The sequence below is a fragment of the Phaseolus vulgaris genome, chromosome 5 (genome assembly GCF_000499845.2).
Source record: "Phaseolus vulgaris cultivar G19833 chromosome 5, P. vulgaris v2.0, whole genome shotgun sequence".
NCBI classification, from domain to species: domain Eukaryota; kingdom Viridiplantae; phylum Streptophyta; class Magnoliopsida; order Fabales; family Fabaceae; genus Phaseolus; species Phaseolus vulgaris.
In genome coordinates, this window is record NC_023755.2 from 5,724,335 (window position 1) to 5,746,118 (window position 21,784).

The 21,784-nt window shown below is 35.1% G+C and overlaps 2 protein-coding genes across 2 annotated transcripts; one reads left to right on the forward strand and one right to left on the reverse strand.

Moving 5' to 3' along the window:
- The first annotated feature begins 9,780 nt into the window (after positions 1-9,780).
- On the forward strand, positions 9,781-11,011 carry LOC137836172 (protein MAIN-LIKE 1-like). The gene is made up of 4 exons (XM_068645027.1): positions 9,781-10,332; positions 10,450-10,547; positions 10,617-10,704; positions 10,901-11,011. Exons 1-4 carry the CDS (start codon positions 9,781-9,783, stop codon positions 11,009-11,011), a joined length of 849 nt encoding a protein of 282 aa, XP_068501128.1.
- A 6,884-nt stretch (positions 11,012-17,895) lies between these two features.
- LOC137834981 (metal tolerance protein 10-like) lies at positions 17,896-21,547 on the reverse strand. The gene is made up of 6 exons (XM_068643262.1): positions 21,274-21,547; positions 19,980-20,092; positions 19,541-19,786; positions 19,303-19,383; positions 18,979-19,209; positions 17,896-18,409 (listed from the first exon to the last, which is right to left on the reverse strand). The coding sequence occupies exons 1-6, from the start codon at positions 21,446-21,448 to the stop codon at positions 18,065-18,067; spliced, it is 1,191 nt and encodes a 396-aa protein (XP_068499363.1). The 5' UTR covers positions 21,449-21,547; the 3' UTR covers positions 17,896-18,064.
- Positions 21,548-21,784: the final 237 nt, after the last annotated feature.

Genomic DNA, 21,784 nt, shown 5'->3' on the forward strand with positions numbered 1-21,784 from the left:
TCGGATGACGTCCTCCGGTATGACGGTCGGGCTATTGTCCCGACAACACCCATTCATGGAAGAGATCATGGAGGTATCACTTTCACACACATGGAAGAGTCCTGCCATTGACAAATTTGACGGAAGCACTGATCCAGATGAACACGTTGATGCTTACGTAACCCAAATAAGTTTGTACGCGATGATGCCTTGTTATGTCGCATATTTCCTACCTCCTTAAAGGGAGCAACACTAAGTTGGTTCACCCGCCTATCGCCACGTTCAATTGACTGTTTCGATACCCTAATATCGAAATTCTTAACCTAATTTGCCACAAGTTGGCCTTACCACTTGACTTCTCTCGCCTTTGTGAACATCCGGCAGAAGAAAGGAGAAACCTTTAGGGCATTCATGGACAGGTTCGGCAAGGTTCCCCTCAATATTAGAGATCTGAGCCCTGAAGTGGCACTTCATCATCTGGTAACCGCCTTCAGACTAGGCCCTTTCTCCGACAGCCTGTGTAAGAAACTGACAAGCAATACAAACGAGCTGAGAAGAAAGGTAGCGAAATTTATGTAGCTGGAGGAGATGTGGATGACACCGACATCCGGAGGACAGAAAGAGAGATACCCAGGGGATTGCGCCCACCAAAAAGACCCAAAGAATTCTCAAGGACACTCAGGTTCTCACATTATACTCCTCTGACGACAGAGCGATCAAGGATCCTGAAAGAAGCCTTGAATGACGACATGATACCCCAACAAAAAAGGACACCATCACCTCCCTATGCGGATCAGAACCAACACTGCAGATATCACCAAAACTTTGGTCACACCAGAAGAGTGCGCAACGCTTACAGATAAAATAGAATAGTTGATTCAGGTCGGTCATCTCTGGCGTTTTGTGAAAAAGAGGGAAGGTACGAAAGGCAACCGACCATGGTCAAGAACGCCCGAGAGGCAAGGTAAAGAAAGAGAGAAGAAAAGTCCACCCAAAAGGGTCATCAATACCTTCACAGGTGGTTTTGCGGGAGGGGGAACGTCCTACTCGTCACAAAAACATCATATACACAACCTCCACTCGGTTAATTTTATTGGAAGAAAGAGAACCATGCCCCCGATAACTTTCACCGTCGAAGATTTCCAGGGGATAGACCCGGATAAAAATGACCTTATGGTGATCACAGTTGAAGTAGCCAACTTCACCGTGATGAAAACACTGGTCGATCAAGGAAGCTCTGTAGATGTACTGTCCTTAAAAACCTTCAGCAAGTTGGGGTTACCCTCTGAAGTATTAACCCCCTTTGACGAACAAATTGTAGGTTTTTTGGTAGACAAAGTGGACATGAGAGGGTATGCCGACCTTTATACCAAGTTTGGGGATGGAGAAAGACAAAAGGACCATTAAAATCAAATATATGATTATGGACGCTGACACCTCGTACAACATGTTGTTAGGAAGGCCCTCCCTGAACCGGTTGGGAGCCATCATGTCAACCCTACACTTGACCATGAAATTTCCTGTCGAAAACGACAAGATTGCCAGAGTATGGGTGCACCAACAGAGGGCCCGAGAATGTTATGTGACAAGCCTAAGAATCCTGCCATGGTACCAGCTGCGAAAGAAAAAGTTAAACACGATAGCGAGAAGCAACGACTTCGACCCAAGACCACACGATGAACCACGAGTGGAACCAAGGGACGAGACCGTTGCATGCCAACTTGGTGGACCTAGACAAGATACGAAAATCAACGTGAACCTTAATGAAGAAGACAAGCGAAAGATCACACAAATGTTGGTCGATAACCGAGACCTCTTTGCTTGGACGACCACCGACATGTCGGGCATCGACTTGGATATCATGTCTCACAGATTAGCCTTTTGTTCGGGAGCCAGGCTAATATCCCAAAGGAAGAGCAGACTAGGAGAGGAAAGGAGAATGGCGACACAGTCAGAGGTGGATAAACTTTAAAAGATCAGGTTCATACGAGAAATCCAATACACTACATAGCTGGCCAACATCATTTTGGTGAAAAAGAACAATGGCCAATGGCGCATGTGCACCGATTACATCAACTTGAACAAAGTGTGCTCGAAAAGACGCTTACCCCCTTCCTAATATCGACAAACTGGTTGACGACACGAAATGGCATGGAATCACGAGCTTCTTATATGCTTATTTCGTGTATAACCATATGCTTATGCACGAAACCTGTTGAATCAAGTGTGATCAAAGCTTTGAAGAATCCAAATCCTAGAGTTTGATGGAAGGCTGGAGTTGCTTGGAGTTGTTGATGTGCCTTAGAGTAGGATCTGGGGTAGCTTATCTTTGTAAACCACTCTTTGTTGAATCTAAAGCTTAAGTGTTTTCAAATCTTTTAAGTTTAAAGTGTTTTTCAAACTAAGTGAAAAACAACTTGTTGTTTTGTCGAAACAACCGATTGTTTTATACTTAGGGGTTTTGGAAAAAGGTTTGCAAACTGTTTTGGATGGTTGACTTGTTGTCAAACCAAAATAACCGATTGATTTGATGTTTCAACTGATTGTTTGTTTGAAATCCTAATAGAAATAGTTTTGTTGGTTAAGTGAGCTTTAAATGATTTTATAACTGAATACGTTCATGATTTAAATGTTTTGACCAAGATTTGAATGCTATAAATAGTTTGTTAATGTTTTATAACAAACAACAAGAAAGAAAAACAGATTTGAGTTTTTCAAAGAGCTTTTCAAAGATTTGAGTATTCACTTTGAGCTTTGGTTATTCAAGAGAGAAGTGGAATAGGATTACTCTGTATTGATTTTGTAACAGTGTAATTCGTTCAAAAGAATTGTGTACTTTCTGGTGTTGTAAAGCCAAGAAGGGTTGTGTGCTCTTGAGGTTGTCAAGATCAACATTCTTGGTGGGTGTGCTGAGCCAAAGGAAGTGTGTTTCTTGAGGGATCAATGTCACTTCTTTGGTGGTATTTGTATGTAATCTGGTTTTGATTACTTAGTGGATTCCCTAGTGGTTTATGGGAAACTGGATGTAGCTCTTGGATTAAGAGTGAACTAGTATAAATTGTTTGTGCATCTCTCTCTTCCTTAAACTCTTTAAATTCAGTTGTTGTTATATTTACTGGTATAAACAACCGATTGTTTCTGCGAAACAACCGATTGTTTTTCTGGTGCTTTACTGTTTTGAGCTTTGTTTCTTGGCTAATTGAATTCTTAATCTGGTTTCTTGCAAATAAATTCATTCTAGCTTAAAAAGTTTGTGAAAACTCCCTTTAAACAATTCACCCCCCTCTAGTTTAAAGCCATACATTCTAACAAAACCAACAAGCAGAAAACAACATTTATGATTAACAAGGCCAACTTCTATTGGGAAGTGATGTCGTTTGGCTTAAAAAATGCCAAAGCCACTTATCAAAGGTTGATGGATAGAGTATTCAAAGAGCAAATCGGAAGAAATGTGGAGGTGTACATGGATGGCATGATTGTGAAGTCGGACGACCCGGAGCAACATGCCAAGGACTTGGAAGAAATATTCTCCAAGCTCCGAAAATTCGACATGCACCTTGCATATTCGAGATTGAGGGTGGGAAATTTCTAGGTTTCCTAATCAAGCGGGGGGATAGAGGCTAATCATGACAAATGCAACTTATTGGTATACCTGGTTGTCATAGATGAGGCCATCAACACCGCTATAGCTCACAGAACGACCGATCAAAAGCCTGTGTATTTCATAAGTCGTGTTCTGCAAGGACCGAAGACCCGATACCAAACAATCGAGAAGTTGGCGTTGGTGCTAGTTGATGCACCACGAAGACTCCAACACTATTTCCAAAGTCATGAAATGATTGTGAAGAACGACTGCCCAATAAGCAAGGTACTGAGAAAACCAAAGTTGGCTGGGAGGATGATTGCATGGTCGGTACAATTATCTAAATTCAAAATTGAGTACGAACCCCAAGAACCTATAAAATCCCAATATTTGGCGGATTTTATCTCAGAGTTATAGGACAACCAGAAAGTGGACAAATGGTGGATACTATATGTGGACAACTCGTCAAACAAAGTGGGAAGCGAAGCCGAGATAGTCATAGAAGGACCAGGGCACGTAAGGATTGAATAATTCTTACATTTTGGATTCAAAGCTTCGAAAAACCAGGCCGAATATGAAGCCCTAATAGTCTGTCTTTTGTTGGCCAAGGACATGGGAGCACGAAAGGTGAAGTGTCAGAGCAATTCCAACTAACGGTTAGCCAGGTGAAAGGGAAATATCAGGTTAAAGACTCTTTGTTGCTCAAATACTTCCACCGAGTGTCCACCGTATTAGCCGAATTCGAGGAGGTCGAGGTACATCACATCAAAAGATAGGAGAACACCTGGGCCGACATACTATCTAAATTGGCCAGTGGCAAAGGCAAGAAGAGGTTAAGCACTGTCATACAACAACCCCTTCCCAGACCAACTTTAAGAGCAGAAGGATGCTTTGACACGGACTCTGCTCCACAATACTGGTTAACCACCCTTAAAAAAGTATTTTAAGACCGAGAGGTCGGAGAAGAGATAGCCGATCCTGTACTTCATATGTTTCTTGTTAATTGGGCAAGATCTATATAAAAGGGAGTTTTCGACACCCCTATTCAAATGTCTAGACAAAACGAAAGCGAATTATGTGATGAACGAGTTGCATAATGGGGTGTGCGGAGCCCACTCAGGAGGAAAAAGTATGGCAAGTCGAGTACTTCGGGCAGGATACTACTCGCCCGAGCTAAGGGGCAATTGAGTCGAGTTCAGCAAGAAGTGTAAAAGCTACCAAGAAAACGGCTCCTCCAAAGCATCAACTCCTCTTGGCTATTTGCGATGTGGGGCATGGATATTATCGGCCCCTTTCCCCCAGCATTAGGATAGAGAAAATTTCTCTTGGTGGCGATCGACTATTTCACCAAATGGATCGAAGTCAAACCACTAGCCCGGATTATAGTTATGCAGGTGCAACAGTTTGTATGAAAAGTATTATATGCCGCTTCGGCATACCCCATACGATGCTCACAGACAACGGCCGACAATTCACTGACAAAAAACTAGAGAGATACTTTGAAGACTACGCTATCAAGCATAGAGTAACGTTAGTCGAACACCCTCAAACGAATGGAAGGGTCGAGGTCGCCAACAAAGTGGGAATTTTACCAAAATGGTGCAGTTTTTTTTCAGATTTACTTAAATGGGCAGATTCAGAAAATATTACAAGAATGGGCATTTTTTTGTCAAAGTTGCCAATGGTGTAGGCAACATAAATTAAATTTCTTAACCCTTCTACTTTTCTTCTTTTAATTAAAATTTCCAATCGGATTAGCAACTTTAGTTTAAATAAAATTGAATATTGGATTGGCAACTTCAATGTATTTAAAATTGAATACTGGATTGGCAACTTCAATGTATTTTATTTCAATTAAAATTATGAATTCAATTGCCAAGTTCACTTGATTTTTTTTTTTAAATGATAATTAATATTTTTTAAAATAAAAATATATAATTAAAAAAAGTATTTTATAAATAATACCAAAATTTAATTTTTTTTATTTAAGAAAATGATATATAAAGTTGAATAATTAAAATGAATATTTTTTACAATAATTTTAAATAAATTGGATTAAAAATGATTTGTTTGATAAATTAAAAATATTTAGTATTTTTTAAATATCGTTAAAGTTAAAAATACACTTATAAAAATGTGATATAATTTTTTTATAAATTTTTAGATTATATAATATATGAAAGTATAAATTATATAATATGTAAAAAGTAATAATATACATGTATTTATTTAAAATAAATGTATTAAAAATAAAATAAATTATTCAATATAAGTCATTAAAAGAAGATGATATTAAAATATTTGATGAGAACAACATTACAAAGCATGACTCTACTGTCTAAATGGACAATTTCCTCTGTTGTGACTTTCATTGCGACAGTAAGAACATTTTTTTGTCTTGTTCTGAATTGATTGATCCATTTCATTATGCAAACGAGTCGTAATTGGTCGTTCCGAGTTTTTACGTCGCATGTGGGGTTCTGGTATGAAATTTGGCCCGGTATAAGTAGACCAATAATCCTCGTTTCGAATGGGGTGGAATTCAACTTGATATGCCTTTCTAATCGTGTGGAGGTTGTAAACTGGATCAATGAATGTCGTCATTTGTAAATGACAAGAGGAACAAACGGCAATAACATGACGACAGGGAAGTCAAAGAGCTTGGAAGTGGCCACAATCACACCACCAATCATTTAATCTAACTGTATATGATTGAGGTCGCCGACCATGTTGGGGGGTGGCTAATTCTTGGACATCAAATTCAGAATTTTCTGCATTAAACTTTTCCACAAAACACATAGACGAATCTTGTTGATTTTTTCTAAGTAAAGTTGTGATATCTTCTGAATAATAATGACCTGCGCGTAACATGGTGTCTATGTTGAAGACTCGTTCAACAAACCATGTTTTTGTTTTTTCAAAAGTTGCCTTAACCAAAGCGGAAATCGGCAAAGAACGAGCTCCCTTAAGCACGGAGTTAATGCATTCTGCTAGATTTGTGGTCATATGACCATACCTCTTTCCCCCATCATATGCTTGAGTCCATTTCTCTAATGGTATGCGATCTATCCAGAAAAATGCTTGCTTGAACTCAGGTCGCATAACTGATAGCTTTGCTTGTACTATGGGTTGTTTCATCTCATAAGTTGTCATAAAGAAGTAAATAAAATTAGCTAAATGGTAAAAGGTCGTAATTATCTGAGAGAAGGTAAAGAATGTCATTACCCATGTTAATCAATTGCCGTTTCAGCTCAGCATTTTTGAATTTTTTGTTGAAATTCGATGCGATATGGCGTATGCAATACACAGAAACAAGGTCGTCTCCTTCCCATCCAACTTCTTCGGATTGTAATGCTGAAATTATACCGGTTCCTCTATCAGTAATCATGCACAAATTCGGTTGAGGTGTCATATATTGTCGCAATAATTGGAAGAACCAAATTAAAGCCTCCCGAGTCTCGCCTTCAACAATCGCAAATGCCAATGGAAATATGTTTCGATTCCCATCTTGAGCGGTTGCGGTCAACAATGTTCCATGGTATCTTCCGGTTAAAAATGTCCCATCAACTTGTACAATGGGCTTGCAAAAATTGAAACCATCGATACAAGGCTTGAAAGACCAAAACACCCGAAACAACGTGTAACACAAATTGTCTTGAACACCATCAACCATACAAGGAGAAGTAATATACTACACAATTGTCCCTGGATTGCTTTCTTTTACTGCTTCCAACCATCTAGGAAGATCATTGTAGGACTGTTCCCAATCGCCAAATGCCAAAGCAAGAGCTTTCTGTTTTCCCAACCAAGCTTTTCTATACGTGATAGTATAGCCGTGCAGATTTTTTATTTCTGCAATTAAGCTTTTAATTGGGACGGAAGGGTTTGCTTTGACTGAAGTCAACACCATGGACGCAATATGGGTTGAATCCAAATTAACATGGTCTGCCGTAAGATTTGTTGACAAACAAGTATGTTGTGCATCAATTTTTTTTATCTCCCATTGACTTCAGATTTTACTAAAAGATGCTCGTAATCTCCATTCGCACCCTACATCATGATGTATGCACCGAGCCACATATCTATCTGGCTTTGATTCCACGACAACAAATTTGTAACCGTTGTCTATGTGGTATCGTTTTATGGCATTCAATGTTGCCTCCTTTGATATGAAAGACATGTGTTCATTAAGTTCACAATCGATGTTATGTCCGGATTGACTGCCAGACGGAATATATTGTGAAGATCTGTTGAACTCATCTTCATCATCCAAATCAAAGTCGTAGTTATCTCTATCTTCACTTATGTCATCCACGATGTCTGTAATTATTGGTTCTTCATGCTGGCTTAGTGACGTTCCACCGACATTCCACGTGTCCATCTGCATTTTTAAAAAAAACATGATAAATAAGAATGTTACGGAAAATTTACATTACCTTTACAACTTTCTTTGAACTTTAAACTAGAAGGAGAAAATAATATATCTCACAAACCTTGTCCTCAATTTTTTTAACTTGGATGCAGAAATCAAGAGAAGAAAAAGTGTAGAACAAAGAAGGAATGCAAGGCTAGAGAGTTGCATTGTTGTTCCATTATATAACAAATGTTTTGTATGAGTACAATAATTTTTATTCATAAGTCAAGTCCTCATGTAATTGTGACAGAAAGTCATCACTCCACGCTACACTTGGTTTATTTTTATTTTTTCTAATTTCATAATAAAGAAGTTGACTTCACCATTGGCAACTTATATTAAAAGTTGTCTTCATGGTTGGCAACTTTGTTTGCAATTTCGTGCACCACCAAGCAATACTTTATTTTGTGTCCAGCTTTATGTCATGGCTATAGTTTTCATGGCAGAGATTCTTTTGAAAATGAAGTTTGAATTCAAACTTTCATTTTTTGAAACTCACTCAAGCAATTCTATTTAATAGAGTATGTGTCCTATGCAAAACACTCTCAAGCTTTGCCATTGTTCCAGAGTGCTTAAGGGTGACATTCAATCACAAAGGTAAGTTCTCTCTAATATTTTAATTATTTATCTAATTGTAGTAGCAAGCATATGCACATGCTAACAAAGATTATTAGTATATTTTACCTCTCATAAATTGTTTTTGTATTTTTTGTGGATGGATCTGTATGTATTTTTGTATTACATGGTGGCATTACTCATGAACCCTTGTTCATTCCAGAAGAAAATTATATCTTAGTTTTAACTAAAATTTAGTTATATATATGAGAGAAAATTACATGTAAAAGAATTTAGTTATTATAATTTAGTTCTAATGTACTAATATCTTTAAATTTGTAAACAAAATTAACTACTTGAAATCTGTTTTAAAAACATTAACAAAACTCAACTAATATTTTTTATTTTTTATTTTCATACAATGTATTCATTATAGCCAATAAGTAAGAAAATTTTATAAACAATAAGTATTTTATAAATAATAAGAAATAGAATAAGAATCTTTGATGGAGCAGAGAAAGAGCCAATGGGCAAAAGAGTTATCCATGCTATTCTCCACTTGTTATCCATGTGCAGAAAAGAATATGGTTGAATGAATTAAATGACAAAAAAGATACATGTGATATAGGTTATATTTTACTCTTTACTTTGGTTCTAGCCTTTGAAACATCAACCATTATGTAACATCACAAGTGTACGTCCTGGAGATGTACGAAAAAGTGTAAAAGGAAGAAGAAAAGTGTTAAGGAGGTGGTGATAGCCATGGTTCGTGGTGAGAGGGAACATAAGTGAATGAAGTAGCGGATGACTTATCATTAGGTTAGAACATTATGGAATATTAAATGCAGTGTTCATTGTTAGCGAAAGACCATTGCAAAACCTATTAATACTTATATTTATATTTTAATACTTATATTACTTTGGTTTTAATATTGCAAAACCGTTGCATGGTTTTAATACTTATCCACACAAACAATATTTAATATTTAATACTTATACTCTGTTAAAGAAATTAAAAATGATACTTTAAAATATGAAATTTAATTATTATCAACTTATAAAAAAAAGGCAAGTTAATATAATTAATTAATATTAAATATTGACAAACAATTGCTAATTTAAGAAAATTAATGTTTATTGATAATATCATTTTAATAGGAATTATCTATAAAGGTATTATAAAAATTGGTTGTATTTTCAGGAATCATTTTATTAGAATTTTATGGCATCTCATCGTCTTCCCGCGAATATGTCTATATTGCGACTCCAAGAGAAACATGTTACTAAATACGTATGGGAAGGTAATGAAAGACTATTGAGACCCAGAAGACATGCAAGTTGGGTACTAAAGCATGAGGATATACTTGACCAACGAGTCAAACGGTTAATTGATCATTCTGGTTTTGGACATTTGTTAAAATTTAAGCACATTGACTTCAACCATGTACTAATTACAGCATTAGTGGAAAGATGGAGAACAGAGACTCATACCTTTCACTTTCCTCTCGGTGAAACAACTGTTACTTTGGAAGATGTGGAATTAATATTGAGTTTACCTATTGATGGACAGGTTGTCACCGGGATTACTAGTGGTGATTTAGTATCTTTATGTGACCAGTTACTCGGATTTATACCACCATCAACAGCGATAAAAGGAAATGCAATTAAGTTGTCTTGGCTTAACAACAGTTTTCAGGAACTGCCACATAATGTAACCGATGATGTTATTGCTCAACATGCTCGAGCCCACATATTAACACTTATTGGGAGTCTATTGATGCCTGATTCTTCAGGTAGTAAGGTACACGTAAGGAATTACAGTTGGGGGTCAGCTGTATTGGCTTCTCTGTATCGTGCGCTCGATCACGGAATAGACTTTAATCAAGATAATATTGAAGGTTGCACGCTGCTTTTATAGTGTTGGGCATGGGAACGCCTAACATGCATTTCTCCACAACTTCAACCATTGACTGATGAAGAAGTTCAACAAGGAGTTGGTTTCCCACTCGGTAAAAGGTATGTTATTTTTGTATTAATTTTCGAGATAAGAAAACGAAGTTCTTAATATTTCTTTGCTTACGTTAGGTGGACTCGGAGGATGCATAGGACGCACATAGGAGGAACCACTGTTCCACAAATACGAGCAATATTTGATGGCATTAAAGCTAAAGAGGTTGTGACAAATATATAAACTAACATATCATTTTAACTAAATATTTCATATTACTGATGTTTCAAACATTTATTTACAGTTTCTTTGAACTCCATATCGAGTGGAATATGTTAGGCGCTTGATCACTATTGAGGTTTCCCCAACTGCACGGGCTGTAGTTCCTCTCATATGTTTTGCAACTGTTGAATTTCATCAGGTTGACAGGGTTATGCGTCAATTTGGATTTCGACAGAGTATTCCAAGTGACCCATTCAATCTTGATCAACTTCACAACGAGGATATGAGAGGACGAACTGATCGATACTGACCACAATATCATGTCACATGGATAGCTATGTGGAATGACCGTCGTAATCATCTAATTCACGGAAATCAGTTTAACGGAAATGGTCATTTGCATGACAACTCAACATACATGCAATGGTACATCAACCATACTATCCGCTACATCACGCCTATACAGTCATCGTTCGATGATGATGTAAGTTCAATTACAAAATTATTTATTATTCTTCATTCACTCATCCAAAATTAACACATATTTTCAAAACAGTATGATATGCCACAGGAGACTACACAACCTCACTATCAACATCATGCCGGGTCTTCTTCTCAAGTTCAATCATTTGAACAACAATCTTTTCGTCCACCAGGTGTTCAATCGACCCAGTTGTTCGGATATAGGGATCAATCTCACATGTCATTCCAATCATCATTCCATCAACCACCTTTCAACTACTCAACATTTCCATCTCAACAACAATTATTTGTTGGCCCGTCAAATCCCTTTGCAACCTCTACCATGACCCCCCCCATCTACCTACAATCCAATGTCATCTATGCAATATTATCCACCAACAATGCCTTCACAAGTGTCTGCAAATCAGAGTGATGACAATAAAATCGAAGGCACTGATGATGACATTCCACCTCCGCCCCCTCTTACCCTTCGGTCCGAACAACAACCACAAGGACGACCACGAAGACAACGAAGAAGACCACAATGTGGCACAGCTTCTCATAGATGACAACTTTTCCTATATCTCTATTTTCTAATCATGTATAATATCATTTTATAAATATTGTTTAAACGCTACCCTTTTTATTTATAATTTGATCAACTATAAACGTTATTTCACATACATAATTTCAAATTTTTAAAAACAACAAAAATATTTTTAATTTTAATAATATTTAAAAAGTACTAAATATTTTACATTTATTACACAACCTATTTTAAATCCAACTTAATTTTAGGTAACTTTGTTTTTTGTGAAAACAAAATTTAGTTTAATTTTTTAATATTAATTATCTATAAAAATACATTTTTTCTCAATATTCTTATTTTTATTCACTTCATGTAAATTTAAATAATTTTTAAATTATTATTATATACATCTTTCATTTTTTTTAAATATTAATTATTTTAAAAAATCAGCTAAATTTGCCAACAAAATTGGAAATTTCATTTGAGATAAAATACATTGAAGTTGTCAATCCAGTATTCAATTTTATTTAAACTGAAGTTGTTAATCAGGTTGGAAACTTTAATTAAAAAAAGAAAAGTAAAGGGATTAATGAATTTAATTTATGTTGCCTACACCATTGACAACTTTGACAAAAAAATGCCCATTCTTGTAATATTTTCTGAATCTGCCCATTTACGTAAATCTCAAAAAAATATGCACCACTTTGGTAAAATTCCCCAACAAAGTCATCCTAACCGAACTAAAGAAGAGGCTAGGAACAACTAAGGAACATTGGGTCGAGGAGTTATTGGAGGTATTGTGGTCATACTGGTGCACCCCTCATTCTTCGATTGGAGAAACACCGTATAACCTGACATACGGTTAATGAGGAATGCATGAGAACAAAGTTGGACCTATTACAGGAGCTTTGAGACAAGGCGAAAATCCAAGAAGAGACATGTAAGAGGCGAGCAACCCAAAGATACAATTTGAAAACAAAACTCAGAGCCTTCTTGTCTAGGGATTTGGTGTGGAGAATTTGAGGTGATGCCCGAAAAGATAAACTGAAGGTTTGTTAGTGTCAAACTAGGAAGGCCCATTCCGCATAACCGAGAACCTCCACAATGGAGCTTACCGCCTGGAATGCCTAAACAGACAACCAATACCGAGAACATGGAACGCTAACCATCTTAAATTTTATTTTAGTTAAAATGTATATGTAAACTTTTTTTGTTGTTGTACATGTTCCAGAAGGTTATGGCAACATGAGAATAAAGTCAGTCCTTTTATCCACAAACAAGATTTTCTCGGTTAAGGAAGAATCCTAAAAAATGGATCCCTATCGACAACAAAAAACAATAAGGAAGAATCTAAAAATGGATCCCTTAAACATGAGAGTCGAAACAAAGAGATACAATGGCAACTAAACAAGCAAACACGACAGGAATAACTACCGAAAGCAAGTCAATTAAAATAAAAAGCTTAATAAATAGAAATCGCAAGTAAGAACCAAATAAGTAAATAAGCAAAAAATGTTAAAAAAGAGCTTTGATGACTCCAAATCTCCATGGATTGCTTGAAGGTTGATTATAGCTTAGCTGGGTGTGTTCTGGGGTAGTTTGAATTTGTTAATTTACTCTTAGTTTGAATCCAAAGCTGGTTTAATTCAAATCTTTTTGAAAAGAGTGTTTTATGAAGAAGCAGAAAAAAAATCAGTTGTTTTATCGTTTCAATCGGTTGTTTCATACTTAAGGTTTTTGAAACTGGTTTTAGCATATTTGAACTTGGTTGACTTTGCTGTCAAACCAATTCAATTGATTATTTCGACAAAATAACCGACTTTTTTTTTTAATTTCTTAACAGAATTATGTTAAGTTAGTTAAATCTGTTTTAAATGATTTTAAACTGATTTGGGTTTTATAATAAATGTTTTCAACTGCTAATTGGAGTATAAATGTTCTGTTTTACGCTCCTAGCATTAACTTACCAGATCAGTTTGTGAAATCAAGTTTTCTCCAAGATTGCTTAAGGCTTTGGATATTTCTCTAAGAGTGAAGTAGGACTTGCTGTGTACTTTGATTTGATTTGTACCAGGGGTGATCAATCCTATTTTTTTCTTCATTTGTAATTTTGTAAGTACTGGTGTTCACAGATTCAGAGGGTGTTCTTATCTATGGTGTGATTGTGGTGTGCCAAAGGAAGTGTGTGTTCTTGAGGGGATCAAGATCACTTCTTTGGTGGTTGTGTGTTTGTAATTTGTGATTGATTGCATAGTGGATACCCAGTGGTTTCTGGAAACTGGATGTAGCTCTTGGGATAAGAGTGAACCAGTATAAATTTCAACCAGTATAATATCTTATTACAACACTACGTTTTTCTCAAGTTTGACAGTGAACTCTCAACTCTCATGCTAAAAAAATAATTGTCAAGTTCAAGTTCCTATATACAAGACAAAATTGACTTACAACTTCCAACAAGGAACGTTTCTCATAAGAACTAACCACTTGTACAACGATTCAGTTACGATAAACATGAGGAGTTAGCAATTACTGAGAAGTTCCACAAAGAGACAGACGATCTAAGATTTAATCTTTGGGTTCTTCATAGACGAAAGCTAACCATTAGACAATTAAACCACTAGATTGTTTAAGATCAGTAGATGATGACGAACTAATTGAGAATATCAAACAGCTAGACGATTTAACACCTCTATACGGTATAGGAAAATTGAACTTATATTTTTATCTAAACCAAATCTTCACAAAAACAAAGAACCAACATAAATATACAATAAGACCAATAAACAAAAAATATACAAGTGTTATTTGGGAGAAAATACTTAAAGTATTATAGTCTTATTAGTTGTTGAAACATTTATCTTCGGGTTGTGTGAAAACCATTGTAAATTATTCACTATATGAACTTATACCCTCTTGAGATTTATCTTTGCTATCATTTAGAGTGTTTTATTTGTTATCTTTAAGAAGGATAACTTGGAGAGGTTGGTGTACTCAAATAACTGCAGAAGTTGGTGTACTCATTGTAATCATTGTATCTTGATTAGTGGAATGTCTTAAACAATTGACTTAAGGGGACGAAATGTAATATAGTTTTGGGTGAATCGGTATAAATTCTTGTGTTCTCTTTCTCTCTCTACTCTTTCTAGTTGTTTTTCTTTAAGAGTTGCTTATCTTGGTGTGTTAGACGGTCTATTAGACGTCTATTTTATCCGTTGCGAAAAGAGTCAAAGGATCCATTCAACCCCACCCCTTTTCGAGCCAATTGACCCTAAGGGATGGAGTCTTTATACCTGAACTCAATCAACATATTTTAATGTTAGTTTCTTCAAGTGAATTGGTTATAGTTCTAGCGTCTGACCAACGTGTAAAGTTGCAAAATGATTACTTATATTTAAAAACATTTTGGTAGAACATTTTAATAACTATTGACATAAGAATTCTCATTTTATGGTTAGTGTAGATGATAATAGCATGTAAAGAAATGACATAACGAGGAGAGAATATGTACGCAACAATTTATACTAGTTCGTTTATCTTACAAACTACATCTAGTTCTTGGTCAACCAATAAAGTTGAAGTAGGTAGATTAATATTGTGAAGTACACATCGAGTATTATTTGGGTTTGTAGTCACTCTTGGCTAGTCCTCTTAAGTATTCTTGATACAAGTCACTGTTAGAATGTATTGCCTGAACAATAGGGGGTAAATTGTTTTCGCAAGATTTTCTCAAATATTGGAAGTAGAGTGAAAATATCTGTAAATTCAATCAATTGATTTATCTATTCAACTGGATTATTGAATAGATTAGCAGTTCTTTAAGAAATATCAACCAATTGTTTTACCAAAACAATTGATTGTTTAATACAGCATAAAACATAAAACAATTTATAAAGCAGTTTATCAGAGGCAGGAAAGAGAGATTCACACATCGAAATTTATATTGGTTCACTCTTAACCAAGAGCTACATTCAATCCTCAAATAACCACTGAGAATTCACTATGCAATTAAAACTAGATTACAAACCACACCAACAATTTTTTATTTTGAACCCCTCAAGAACACACAACAATATTAGCCAAAACCATATTTCCATAACCACTTTCTAAAACTCTTTTAAACACAATTACGGATTCAAATGAAACAAATAGAATACACCTGGGCTTTACAAAGTTGTAGAACAATATAATAGAAAACTCGGATTCTTACTTCACACACAAACAATGATCCAAGACTCCAAGAATGAGTAAAAGATTTGTTTATCTTCTCTTGAAAACGTTTTTCATAAAGCTATCTTCTTCTTTTTCAAATGATCAAAACCTAGCCTTTATATAGACTTTAAAAAGTGGTTAAAACTATTTGATCATTAATTGAAACATTTAAAAACAGTTTAAAAATCTATATCAAAATTTTGTTAAAAACACTTGATTGATTTTCAAAACAAAAAGGATTGATTTCTTTTTTGTTAAATACAACACATAAAACAGGCAATTCATTTATCGAAATAATCGACTGTTTTGGCTTTACAGAAAAGACAAAAGAAAACAAATCATTTTTAAAACTTTTCAAAAATACTAAGTGTAATTCAATCGGTTGTCGCAATGAATCAATCGGTTGAAAAACTTGTTGTAGTTACCAGACTTTGAAAAAATGCTTTTTCAACTAATTTAAATCACGAAACAACTAACTAAAATTAACACAAATTTTAGAAAACAAAACTTTGAAAAGAGAATTAGAATCAAATGAACCTAGATCATAACTAGGTGTAAATGAACAATTCAAAATCTACTAAACAACACACATATAACAGTAGATCCATCAAGTCTTCAAAGCTTGATTTGGAAATTATCAAAGCACCTCGTTCAACAGTCACTCCTACTTAACTAAGTATTCTTTGGGCCCGTAGCCACTTTTGATTAACTCCTTAAATATTCTTTCCTCAAGGCACTCCTGGCTAATACTGGGTATTCTTTACGCCTAGCCACTCTTGGCTAACTGACTATTCTTTCAAAATTGCAGCCATTTCTTTACCCCTTAAATATACAATGGTTGTGTTCACTTTCTTAGGTAGCTGGATAAACACTCAAAGTGTTTTCCATTAGGTTCATCTGGATCTCAATACTTTAATCTTCGTTAAGCTTGAGGGTCCTTCTATGAAGTTGTGAGGTGTGCTCTATCATCTTATCAACATTTTGGTATAGTGTAACTTCTACTCTATTGACTTTAAAGGAACGCTATTGAGCAGGATTTTGGCATCACATATCCTTTCCTCATTTTTTCTTCATCTTCTGAATGAAATCCCTTTTATAAACTCTTGAAGAATTAGTCATTATGCAATCATTTATATCTGTTGAGCATCTTTACTTCAATGCATGTCCATTATGCATCTAACAAGTTTTAACATGATCGTTGCATTTATACGGTTTCGATCTTTGCTCCTCTCTTTTCATAATGCCCTTGATAACTAACAACACTTATCTCCCTAGGTAGTATAGTTTTTTTGCATAAATTCATGATTGGTGTGTATTTTGTACCGGGCAAATAACTCAAAAGTTGAAAAAAAAATTATGCTAGTAAGTTGATGAAAGAAACAACTTTAGCTCATGTGTCGAGAGATCTTTGATATTTGATTTTGGACAAATTTCTTTGGCAAACATTCTCTATAAACATAGAGTAAGCACATGGATATTTATTTTAGGTACGAGATTTGCTTATTTTATACATGTCGTCTGATGTTTAGTGCATGTTTCATCTATTCTTATGTGCATCTTATCAGACTTAAAGAAAAATGTTACATAGTATTATATTGTTTGTCAAACAAACACTTGCATCTTACATTATATGTTATTTTTATAAAACTATCTTAAAGACAAAGTGTGATCATGTTTTATGTTTATTTGTATTTAAAAATTAATTAAAATATTGGAGTGTTAGACTTTTACCTTAAAATGTTGAAATATGATTTATTTATTTTTTGTTAAAAAAGAGAGTACTTGTTTAATTATAAAAAAATTTAAAAAAAAACTTTCATTAGAGAAAAATGTTTTTTTTTATCATTAGAGAAAAATATGAAAAAATAAATAATTTTTTTTATAAGTTCAAGCAATTTATACATGTTATAACTTTTATATTTCTTGCATCCTACCTATGCATCCACCTAAAAAATTGAGGTGTTAAAAGATTAATTATTTTTTAGTCAATCAAGTGTAGGGACTAAAAAAACACGTTATTTTGAGTCAACTACATAGGAAAAGTATCATTCTGAGGAATCAGAAACTATAAATATAGAAAGAAAAGTTATGCTATAAGGCTTAAATAAAATAACCAAGAGAATTAGAAAAATTAAGGTCTGCCATCATTGTCCAATGGTACCATCACACCATGGTCTTGTGCTCTGGCCTGTGAGTGAACTCAAAATCTATGTGCACAAAAGCCCTCTCAACATCTGGAAGTTGCTCTAGCTTCTCCTGGAGTGTCTCACCAATGTTGTGTGCTTGATGGAGAACCATGTCTTCTGGCAGCACAATGTCAACTTCCACAAAGTAATGTGCACCAAAGGTGTATGCTCTAACAGTATCTATATGCTTAATCTGCTCATGATGATTCCATATGAGGTAAGTTAACTTGGCCAGAAAATCAGGTGGTGCTGTCCTTCCAATGAGTGACCAAACATTCTCAACCACTGTCCTGGCCCATGTGTTAATTGTATACAGTGCTATCTGCATTAACCCACATTCATGGTATCATTAGTTTTGAAGACTTCACAGTTTTGAAGTGGCACACACCAGGAGTTTATTGCCATTGTAGAATATAATGGAACATCATGATGTTTTTGTCCATAAAAACATCATGATGTTTTGTTTTAGTCCCAATAAAATCTCTATTTCTTTTTATATACATTTACAAAATCATGTGAATTTAGTCCCTCTCCAAAGTCAAAAAAGAAAGTGTGTAATAAGGGACTAAAACCACATCATTTTATAAAATGGTGGGAAAATTCAATAACTTTTTAGGGACTAAAACAATAATTCATTATATTTGTAGGACAAAAACATATTAACTCGTAAAAGATGATTATTGAATATAAACCTAGTAGAAAAATTACAGTAGAGTGAATGCAAAGGAAGAGAAAGTAAGGTGAAATTGGTTTAGAAAACCTTTTATGGGCACATAAAAGGCTATTCTCAATACATAAGACTAAGAGAAAAAGCCACCTTGCATTAACATTGTGAAAATACATAATAACTGAAAACTAAAGAGAAGCATTAGGATGTAGTTATGAACTCACAATTATAGCTCCTGTTGGATCAATCCACCAGTAGAACTTGACAGCTAAAACAGCAGCAGCTAATCCAACAGAATTAGTAATCACATCAAAAAAGTGATCTTGTGCATACGCTCTAACGATTTCATTTTTAAATCTTCTGCAGTAGACCATGAGAATGAACTTCACTATAGTCACACCCACCATAATCCCGATCATCCAATGCAGTTTTGTTGGATCCATGTTAGGCTTAGACTGTAAGAAAAAAGAATAATATAAGAAGAAATTAAAACTGTGTCGATATAATAATTATGGGAACAAACAAGAACAAAAGTTTATCTAAATTACCTTGGAAATAAGTTCTCGGGCAGATTCAATCAAAATCTGCAACCCCAAAGTTGCCATTACTGATGCAAAAACAATGATACCCTGCACAGGAAATCGTATCAGCATGTAGCTGCATTAAGAAACCATGCAATTACTATTTTGAAACTATCTCTGTATAACCAATTATTGCTACTCTCACTATCTTGTCACTATATGAAAAGGTTGCATTTACTGAAAAACAGTTTAAAGTACGTCTTACCAATGGCTGCATGCGTTTCTTTCCAATTGGATAGTGAAATTGGTTTGGGTTTTTCATGGCATGAGCAGTAAACCATAATATGAACCCTGACAAGAGATCTAAGAGAGAGTCCATGGTTGAGGCAATGACTGCCAATGATCTGCTCGCAATTGAGGCATAAACCTTTGCAACAAACAGCACCAAGTTACAAATATTTGAGGCATGAATAGCCATTCTCTCACTCTTTGCTAGTTGCTTCATTTCATCCTGAGAAACATTTGGCAGACATATTTAGTAGAGTTCTCTTCCTATATTCAACCAAATCATTTATCTGCACTTGTTTGAGATGATCAAGTTTAATGGAAAGTCATAAATTCACTGAGATTATTGTCAAAAACTGGTTAGTGCTGCTCCATGTATGGAAAATAATGAGTAAATCGTGGTGATAGAACTATCAAACCTCAGAGAGAGCTCCAGGGAAACCACCCGTTTCAGTTATAGTCTCCATCTCAGTAAATCCTTCAAGGAGTCTTTCCTGCTGCTTGTAATATTCTGCCACTTTCCGTTGCTTCCCTAAAACACAAATTAACAGAGGGATTAGAGAGTAAGTACAGCAAAATCCACAAGTCAGAGAATATGGATTTAACTGAAACATGTTGCTGATGAATTTAAATGCAAAATTCTCTGATTGAACATATCTTTTCTTAACTCAATTTAGTTAATAATCAATAATGCTAAAATTTTCAAATCACCATTTACTAAGCCCTTTTTCAACTAAAGATTTTTAAAATTTTAAACATTATGTGAACTGTACACGGTCAACTTTTGTCTAGTACTTTGGTCAACTGTTATTTAATATTCGGAGAAAAGAATGATCTGACAGCAACAGGACCCAGTTTCATGTCATGTGAGAAGGCATTAAGGAGAGGAAAATCCATGCTTGATTATGGTTTGAAAACTTTATGTGTGGAATCAAGTACAAGAGATTCTAACAAGAAAGGAATTATACACGATATGATCAATGGAGTATCTATCTCTAATAATAGTAATCAATCATCTCTAATAATAGTAATCATTATCGATAAAAATCCCCGTGTACTTTTTATCAAAGTAATGGAATTTTACCAAACTAATCAAACACAAGCAAAAAATATGCACATTCACAATAAAAGACTCTGCCTTTATCGAAAGATTCCCACCATGGCCTAAAAACAAAAAAACTACCTCGGTTTCACAATTCCAAACATCACAGAAGACAAAACACACTTATAACGCACACAAAAAGACGTTTAAGTTTAAAGATTCAAAGGAAGCCTCAATTTGCAGGATTCAACATATGCTCGGTAACCGTAGAGACCAAAACAGACCTAACACACAAGATAAAGAGTGAACAAAAACAGAGCCATCACAACCCAACACATCACCATCATTAACAAACCACACCCATTACACAAAACAGAATTTTGACTTAAGAACCCAGACACGGATACGGACACAAACGAAGTTTTTTTTTTCTGGTTTTTTTGACGTTAGGAGGGAAACGTGTCTCCTCCGGCATATCCAGAGGACCGTTTCCGGTCCAATAAAAAGCGTCCGACGTGGTGTCGGACGCGACGGAACACACTTCCGTCGCGTGTATGTGTCCGGTGTTTCCGAGCTTCATAGATTTTGACAAGTTCTAAGAGAAGAAAGAGAGGTGACGAATGCATGAAGACCGTAAAACAGAAAAAAGAAAGAAGAAAGAATGGTCTCACTTGGTTTACGAAGAAGGCTGTGAAAAGTGAAGGGTCGTTTACGTTGATGATCATCTGTTTGGCTTGGCAAACGAAACTCGTTCAAGTTAAGTCTCCACGAAGCTTTTGCAACCTCTCCCTCCGCTGCCGTCAGAAGTGGTTCCCTCCGGCGGGGTGTGCCGCCAGTCTCCTCCATGTTTGGTTATCTGAATGTCTGTTTTGGTTTGGTTTTGGTTTGGGTTTGGTTTTGGTTAATGCTGAGTGATAATGATAACTGTTTTCCCAGATATAATGCGACAAGAAAGGGAGCAAAAAAAGCTGTGATATAAGATTTCCTTCATAACAAAAAGTAAAACAAATATATTTGGCAACCGTTTATAATAATATAATAATATTTTAAATTTAAAAAAACAGACACATATATATATAATACCAAAAACATGTGTTAACTTTTGTATCATAAAATAGAAATAAAAGATTAAAACTTATTATAATATTTAATTATTAAAATAAAAAATATTATGAAATTTAT

Bases quoted from the DNA above. Each gene is read 5' to 3' on its own strand.
- LOC137836172 (XM_068645027.1), top strand. From the start codon at position 9,781: ATGTCTATATTGCGACTCCAAGAGAAACATGTTACTAAATACGTATGG. The intron at 10,333-10,449 runs GTACACGTAAGG...CTGCTTTTATAG, and splicing joins CTGATTCTTCAGGTAGTAAG to TGTTGGGCATGGGAACGCCT. The intron at 10,705-10,900 runs GTTGTGACAAAT...GAATTTCATCAG, and splicing joins ATGGCATTAAAGCTAAAGAG to GTTGACAGGGTTATGCGTCA.
- LOC137834981 (XM_068643262.1), bottom strand. From the start codon at position 21,448: ATGGAGGAGACTGGCGGCACACCCCGCCGGAGGGAACCACTTCTGACG. The intron at 19,384-19,540 runs GTAAGACGTACT...TTTCCTGTGCAG, and splicing joins AGAAACGCATGCAGCCATTG to GGTATCATTGTTTTTGCATC. The intron at 19,210-19,302 runs GTAATTTAGATA...TTTTTCTTACAG, and splicing joins CCCGAGAACTTATTTCCAAG to TCTAAGCCTAACATGGATCC.